The sequence below is a fragment of the Schistocerca americana genome, chromosome X, assembly GCF_021461395.2.
Source record: "Schistocerca americana isolate TAMUIC-IGC-003095 chromosome X, iqSchAmer2.1, whole genome shotgun sequence".
Taxonomy (NCBI): domain Eukaryota; kingdom Metazoa; phylum Arthropoda; class Insecta; order Orthoptera; family Acrididae; genus Schistocerca; species Schistocerca americana.
Window position 1 is genome coordinate 547,406,449 of NC_060130.1, and position 8,996 is coordinate 547,415,444.

The 8,996-nt window shown below is 39.0% G+C and overlaps 1 protein-coding gene across 1 annotated transcript in view; it reads right to left on the bottom strand.

Annotated features, from left to right (window-relative positions):
• The window catches only part of LOC124555667 (regucalcin-like), a 161,553-nt gene extending 152,837 nt beyond the window's left edge, over window positions 1-8,716 (bottom strand). Inside the window, exon 1 of the mRNA XM_047129655.1 lies at window positions 8,648-8,716. Within this exon, the coding sequence (XP_046985611.1) occupies window positions 8,648-8,700 (53 nt within the window). The 5' untranslated portion in view covers window positions 8,701-8,716. The remainder of the gene's footprint in view (window positions 1-8,647) is intronic.
• Window positions 8,717-8,996: the final 280 nt, after the last annotated feature.

Here is an 8,996-nt window from a genome sequence, read left to right on the forward strand (position 1 = left end):
TGATCATTACGTTAAATTCATAAAATTTTGTCTTACGGTAGTACGCTTCGTTAGTCGTCCTTCCCGAATTCGATTGGAAAACTGGACTGGAAGTCTCAGAATGATACCCGATACCCGGTGTGCCCTTTGCCGCATTCTGTACGATGGTTTGTTGCGTACAGATGCAAAAATAAAAATAGACAGAAGGAACCATCCACGCATTCACGTTAAGGTACTGACGGAAACTACATAGTTAGTACAACTGGGATTTGATCCCAGCTTCTCAAGAGTAGGATCCCACGATCTTAACAACAGCAGCACGTGGCTCGGTCCCATGAACAGTCATATCAACTGCTATGAAAACCGAAATGAATTTTTTAGTAAAATTGTGTTGTACTTATTATGCATCTTCTAAAACAAATTTACACATGTTCTCAATTATTCTTCGTTTTGTGATGCACGCAATAAATTGCTCAGTAACTGTGAATTTAATTTCCTGTCGTAGCTTTATGTTTTAGGTTACCTTCGTTTCCCAATGACCAATTTTCTTCCCTGAAATATTCCAGCTGAACTAGTGCTACGCTTCTGATGAACTTGTTGTCAATAATATCTAAAATACCACTCTTGCTTTTCTTTTTTTGTCTCACTCTTTCTCTACCTTCGGCAAAGCAAACCCACAAATGATGATGACGAACGAGCTGATTAATTTAATACCTCTTGTTTTCTTTAGCACCATAATCGAGACGATAGTAAAGTCGGCGAGCGTGGAGCTCGGTTCCGTTTCGAAACGTATGTGAATGGTGAGAGCCATTATCTCTTTAGGGGAGCTATTTCATCTTTCACGAGTAATCTTAAGTTATGGCCAGTTTGAAAATTTTTACCGAACTGTAGGTTTACTATTTCATCGTTTGACTACGATAGAATGTCGTTTGAAGGTCTCATTCGTTTACTGAAATTTTCTGATGGAACGAGCAAGGCTATGCTGTGGTAGCCCCGCACGCGAGTCGAGCAGATATCACAGCCCAGTCAACTGACTCACTCACTGGTAACATTGGTTATGACGGGAAATGGGACTCTGAAACTGCTGTCTCTTTCAACAGCCCCTCAACACTTAAGACCTTTTTACGAACTTATGGTTTTGTATCTCAGCAACCGTGCGCGCCAGGGTAAACAAACTTTCTTTATGATTCTGAAACAGTTCTACAACCGAACTGATTTAACCCAGTGACATCGTATTTACATACCCTACTGGTTGTTGTGAAATCAGATTCAATACGTATCAGCTAATATATTTGCTTTACATAGCAGTTAGTATAATTGTTGGGTATGACAGACTACAAACCAGTCTTCTAACTGTGGAGAAAAACCTCACGTTTTGCACTGTTGTGTACTTTTACTTCTTTTTCCTCTTTATCAACACAGAGCACAACATTCGTGATCTTTTTCCCTTCCCAGTCCGGGGCATGTGCATCGTGAAATAAGCATATGTTTTTGCCTGATGTCTAATAGGGACGGTACTCTCTGAAAAAAGAGGGAAGATTAGAATTTAACGTCTTGTCGACAACGACGTCATTAGAGACGGAGCACAAGCTCAAATTACAGAAGGATGTGAAAGGAAATCGGTCGTGAACTACACCGTCATTGGCATTAAGGAGGTTAGGACGTCAAACAGTCTGACTTTGAGCAGGAGAGACACAACAGAACATTTTAATTTCCACTGTCTATACTTTTAAAAATAAATTCATAAAACTTTGTCAGCATGACTAGAAAGGATTCAGGATTCACACTCATAGCAGTGGAAGTTCAAAAACATAACAAAATAATTTTTTTACGTGTGAAATTTCATCCTTTTTTCATGTACTATTGGCTGCATTTGTTGCTATAGGTACACTTTTCTTCATAAGTAAGAGAGATTCATCGATGAATTTTGCACAGCATACAAACCATACTTACCGACGTATTGAAATGGAAATGCTGTGTGGCTAGGGCCTCCCGTCGGGTAAACCGTTCTCCTAGTGCAAGTCTTTCGAGTTTACCCCACTTCGACGACTTGCGTGTCTATGGGGATGAAATGATGATGATAAGGACAACACAACACCCAGTCCCTGAGCGGAGAAAATCTCCGACCCTGCCGGGAATCGAACCCGGGCCGTTAGGTATGACATTCCGTCGCGCTGACCACTCAGCTACCAGGGTCGGACTACAAGGGTATGAAACTCTAGAATTTTCAAATTTTCAAATTTGTGTGAATTTTATTAGTTAGACAAAATAGTTTATTTTGGAGCGAAGCGATGTACTACGTTCGGATTGTACCTAGTAGAATCTCGTTTTATTCCCAGATTAGATAGTCCTAACTTATGGTTCAGTTTGCACTTTTTGCATATGCATATGCATATATATATTCACCAACATGATTTGAACGATTTCTTTCCCTTCCTTTGTGAAAACTACCCTATTCTGTAACTGTCTCGCTGTCGATACGACCCACAGGAAAATTTCGCTCAACAGCTAAAACTTTCAGCTGCACTCCTATAGCGTCGTCCTCGAAGGGATACGAAGGTAACAAAGAAATTTAGGCTTTACCTGAAATTAAAGGGCTGTAAAACAGTTTCGAAAAAGACTTTGTCAACATGAAGAAAAACGGCGTATATTTATAACCAGCAATAAATCGCGGCATATAAATAATATTTTAAAGGCTTTTTAGAATTCTTTATATTATTGTGTTCACCACTTAAATGAATTTAATGGAAAGCCATATATATGTTTAAAAATGAAGGTAGTTTCTGAGAAATGAATAACCGAAAGTGTTGCTTTTTAAAAGTCGTTTTATTTACGGATCTGACTGCAAAGCGGAAAACGTAAAAGCTCGGCGAGCGTTTTCAGGAATTATATTTTATACTCAAGCTCCTCAACGGACATCTGGAGACGTCTATAGCAGACCGGAGATGTGCTGCTGTAAATTATGAAATGATTAAATTGTAATTTATATTTTTTTTGCGTAAAAACAGTCCGTATGTTTTGTGGAGTCGGCTATATGTCCGACTGCAGCCAGGAAGATCCACGCTCGATTCCGGGTACTGGATAATGACGGCAGCGTCCACTAACCCTCCTGATGTCAACTGCAGAGCTATGTCAAGTAGGAGCAGCGGATTACATTATATAAAATCTCCATACATAAGTGGCTCATCGATTAGCAGACATTTTGTACTCCACTACTGCGGTCCACTAACGCTAGTCACAAAGAATTTGAAGGGTGTCCTTAGCTAAGTAGTCGTTACTGAATTCGAAAATGAAATCCGTTTCCGCGTATCGTGCTCAGTTTTCGTGATACTGTACCCTATATATAATAACTTGAAAATGTTACGTGTTGGTTATTTGATATTCCTTAATTAATTTACTTTTATATATTTTTGTGGATGTAATTGTTGTTAAACAGTCTAAATATATACAAGAAAATCCATACATGATTCTCAGTTCCGACATTAACCGCCAGGATACGAAGGACGCTGATGAGTCTTGTTCACGTTAAATCGCATCGCATTGTGTTTGTTTGCATCGATCTCAGTAGTGAGAGAGCTCTGACCTTGTGAAGTGAGTTGCTGTATGATGATGAAAGCCTGTGTTTTGTCTGAACCCAGAAGGAGAAATGCATCGTACCTGTATAAATAACTAAGTTAATCCCGAAATCGTAAAAACTAAAACTTAATCCTCTTGTAAAAATATCTTTATTTTGGATGCAAAGTTTGCAACCAAGGGAAAAAATAGGGTCCCACATGTGCTGTCTGCCATGTGTCAAGCTCCTGACAGGCTGGTTAAAAGGATCGCATCACATGTCCGTTGGTGTCACCATGATTTGGCGGGAACCAACGGGTCACTCAAGCGACTGCTACTACCGTGAACCAAAATTGCCTAGAATCATCTCTAAAACAAAGAAAATTGTGCAATATACTGATTTACTGCAATGTTGTCCAACTACTACTGGGCTTTACGAAGAGACGTTCCTGAGGCAAGGTATCACAGGAAATCAGAAAGAATATATTATTACGTACGTTTATTCACTTTACTATACTCTCATGTTGCTCATTTCTTTGATTAATTTGTGTATTGACATAGATCTTTTTGTTCTCCTTTTGCCAGACACATAAAATGCTATAATACATAGACCGACGTAAGAATTTACAAAAACTTAGTATCACGTGGAACTTGAGGCCGATACAGAAATTCCAAAGTTAGATCTGGTTTCAAGAACGAATTATCTTCCAGAAACAGCGTGTGCTGATCTTGAGACTGAATATTTTTAATTTTTTAATTACTTTTTTTAAACCAGTATCGTTCCTAACAAGGAAGCAATAGGCTGGAGGACTATGCCTATGTAATCTGTACCGCCAAAAATGTAAATGATATTGCCGGCCGGTGTGGCCGAGCGGTTCTAGGCACTTCAGTCTGGAATCGCGCGACCGCTACGGTCGCAGGTTTGAATCTTGCCTCGATCATGGATGTTTGTGATGTCCTTAGGTTAGTTAGGTTTAAGTAGTTCTAAGCTCTAGGGGACTGATGACCTCAGATGTTAAGTCCCATAGTGCTTAGAGCCTTTTTTTTGTAAATGATTTTGCATAATATCCAGTCATTACCATTTGTTTCGCAATCCTAAGCAATCAGATGATGGCATCAGTGATAAGAGCTTAGCTCAAAATTAATTACTAACAAAAATGTTTAATTAGGTCACTCATTCACTCAAAACATGTTTGGAGAACTACATTTTCTGTCTGAAGCGATGTAGGAGTTGCCCTGTTAAAACGTTTCCGAGGCTACGTTTCTCTGATGACAGACCCCGTGCTAAGGAACCTCAGGTACAGTAATTCTATACTCATTTGCACGCCAACATATTTAGTCATTATTTGATAGTATCCCGCACAGTGGTGGCGGTACGTGGGACATATTTAGAAAAAAATATTTTTTGTGATCATTATAGTCAATAACTACGGTATATTCTAGTCGTCAGTTACGGTATTCTGCAAATGTATTACGTTGCGATGTGGTGGATGTCGAAAACAATCAACTCGTAATGAGAAGCCCACAACTCCAATACGAGCCGACAATCGCAAACGCCACATTAGGGTCTTCGCTTTATAAGACAACTTCATTCGATCAAAACATTTTAGTTACATTAAATGTCCGCTCCACTGAACTAACATTTAATCCCAATAATATAAAGAAATAAAAGGGACTCCAATAAATAAGAAACCAGGATGATCGACATCACACCTCCCAGCTTGATAGCGATACTTGCGCTGAAATGATAATCGACAAAACCTAACGTATGATTGTACGATACACATTAAAATACTGACATTGCTGTTTCTCTTTGTTCACTGAGATTCAGGAGCCTCTCCCTTAAAATATCGTACCAGAGAAGGGTTTCACTATGTTTTTCTCTTCATATCTTTCTGTGAGAACAAGTGTATTACGTAATTATTTATAAATGTTTGAGAACAGGAAGAATAGCATCCTACTTACGCGCTAAGTGTGAATCCATAAGTTCCCGGTTCGATTTTGGAATGGTCCGAGGATTTCTTTAAACATCTAACATGATTTTCGTCCCTGGAAAATCTTTAAGTTAACGTAAAAATCATATTGCAGTATGGTTCAGGTTCGAAGATAAATTGTAAAATCCACCAAAACTAAATAGGTGTGCCGATTATCAGATTGCAGGAATGTGAAGGCACACAACATCCCTCATAATACGTGCCAAGTAAAGCACTGTTGTATAAAATTAACCTTCTGGCTGATGACAGGTTTACCTATTTACGAACAGCAGCTCACTTTTCACGCATATTGTTTCTACCCGAACATTCTCTATTTCTTGACCTCCGATGTGCCAGTAACTGAATGTTAGAATCAACCTTCAATGCTGAGATCACGTAGCGTTTCAAATGTTTGTCTGCATAAACGACGTAGTTCACATTTTACATCGCGAAAATTTAAAAGTTATCCGATCTCAAACTGTGTGTCAAAAATTCTACTCATATCAATACTATATTCACTACTTTTCTTTATTTCAGAACGTGAACAAGATACACATATTTACTCTCCAGCGACGCACTGAGAAACATGATAAGAAGGGGTTAATTTTCCGAACATAGTGACGTGAATCACTGAACAAATCATAATTCAAAAAAATTATACGAGCAGCGAACAGTGACAGTTTATTACATCAGCAACTCAACAGATACATATTGATATCAGCGTTTTAGCACAGACTCGATTAATATACATCCGGAAGCGTTATCTCTTTACGAGACATTCGTTGCTCAAAGCGATAACACACAGAAAAATACCTCGTCTTGGAAAATCTTACTACTGCCTGACGACTATCCATAACACAATGCCACAGATAATCTCTAAAATATTTAACGGCTAAATAACGTCAGTGATGATACGCTTGAGTGTGGAAAAAAGAATTTACCACTCCAGCTGAATTTGCAAAAGCCTGTTAACAAATCTTTTGAAACCCTTTCTTTGAAGATATACGTTACTACCATGGCGCCATTGGCTTCAGCGTCGATCATACGCTACATGAAGACAAATAAATTGCTGTTAATATCGTCTGACGCTTTAGGTTCAGCTAAGATTTTTCCATTTTAAACAAACAATAGCGCATTGTTTCGGTTTGAATAAAAAGATTTTCGTTAGTTTACTGCACTCAGCTATAAAATTAACTTGTTATTTTCATGCATTTAAAGTCAACAGCAAATTCAGAATTGATTTTTTAAACTTCGTGTTGATTTTAAGGTGATCTGGAGCGTAACATTTCATATGAATTATACATAACAAAATCTAAATAGCCCGATTGTCGCCCTCCGCCAATAAGCCAGTCTACTCGGTAAATACATAAGAGTGGACGTGTTATTTACCAGGCAATCACATATTTCATTTGGTAAGTATCGGGGTATAATAAGTGAAACATTTGTGTAAGCAATCTTCCAGCTTTTGCCTGTAAAGGTTTATCGTAGGAATGTACATTTGGATAAAAATCAAATTCGATTCAGCGTTATATTTCTCTAAAGTTTTTATTAGTTTAGACTTACGGTTCTCAATTATCTGCCGTTGTTGTCAGAAGCTGGGCCAGAGGAACTTTGTTTCGCTGTCAGAGATTTTACCTGATAAAACATACGTCAATATGAAACTTGACTAGACGGAGTACTTGAGTGATAATCTGTTGTCTGGTGATATAATGCATTCTTCTCGATAGCTACTTTACAATTCCACGTGCTTCAGTATTTATCTATGACTTACTTTTAAGACTATCGTTATCGATAAATTTTACGTGTGATAATAAGTTAACTTGCGTATTCAATAATTAAACTTATAATGACACTGGTATAAGTTACAGGTTCATAGGTCGCCTAATTTACAAATGATACCTCACATCAGCGTATGCAAATTATTCTTAACTCACAAGTTTATGAAGCTGGGGATCACTTACGAATAGCACATGGGCAACAGCTGATAAAAATTATGAAACTTACTTTCGGTAGAATTTTGATAATAAGAGATTATGTCAGTGCAGCCGAGACGACTAATTTTACAAGGTAAAGAAAGTGGGAAGTAATTTCGTAAGTAGTTAGCTTTCTTTAGCGCATTAGATTGCGATGAAATCACAAAAAGCAGTAGTAAGCCCTCGTAAAATGTATTTCATTGTTTCGTATGATTATTGCACCCCTAAATTAAACTGGTTGTCCAGGAGCGACTCTTTCAATCCGTCGTGATTTAGGTTTCTCACGGTTTCCGAAAATCGTTCCATCGATTTCCGGGATGGGTTTTTCAGGAAATCCGCTACTGGTTCCTTCGTCCGTCCTTGTTCAAAGGTAGCTTGTGCTCCGTCTCCCATGACTTCCACCTCGACTGAACGTTAAACTCTCAGCTTTCTGTCTCATTTTCCTAGAGACGTTGCTGTTCACGGCACGTTTCTACAGTGCAGTAGGGAATTAGAATGCCACTGTGTTGAATAGTGGCGTTCAATAATCACATTTAACAGCCAGTTGAGCATTCCCCTGTTTCTGATAAGATAACCTGGGAATTCCGCCATCTCGGAGATAATTTAATAAATGAAACTTTACTAAATGAAAAATATTTTAACTCAGATGCTCTAAAGACATTCAGGGATATCTGGGGGTAGTGAATATGCACTATGGCGACCCCTGAATGTTTCTTTACGTATAACAATAAGAGAACAGACTAACTTGCCACAGAGACGATAAAAAAGATAAAAAGTCAGTTTACTATCCAAATGTCTGCATATTCATTTCATGTTATTAGTATCTTCTTATATTCAACTTAGGTGAGTCCAGTATAAGGTTTTTACGTAAGGAACACCTCCCCTGGTTTACGGAACCACCTCTAATTACTTTATTGCTGATGAAATAAACTCTGGCAAAAGTGACTACTCTCTTTTATATAATAGTTTCTACGTATGAGGAGTGTAAAGTTAAAGTCAGATAGAGATTTGACAGTCTCAAACGTGGGCACTACGAACTGTCAGAAAATCTGTGACGAGATGCTTTGCCTGCGTAGGTCCATCGTTGTGCGATGGTTGAGGTAATGGCAAGTGGAAAGGAAAGGGATCGAAGAAGAGTAGTGGGTTGCAGAGACTACACGGAGAACTCACCCGGCTACTGCGACGAGCGCGAGGATAAGAAGAGCCAGCTGCGCTTTGTCCATATCGCGGTTGCGGACCGACAGTGGCGGGCGCCGGCGGATCGCAGCTTATATACGCTCTGGACGCCGCCGTCACGCCGCGCCAGCACAGCGCAGCCCACAGGCAGCAGCTGCGGATCATGCTGACAGTCTGAAGGGCTCTGATATACAAAACATTGCAGCAGCTTGCACTGATTCCGCGCGTACTCAGTAAGTGTGTGAAGTCCATTACCGATCATGTTATTCCGAGTACGAGTATATCACAAATATATTGGCGGAAATGGGAAATGTTACACGTGAAGCACCAATCTGATAATTGT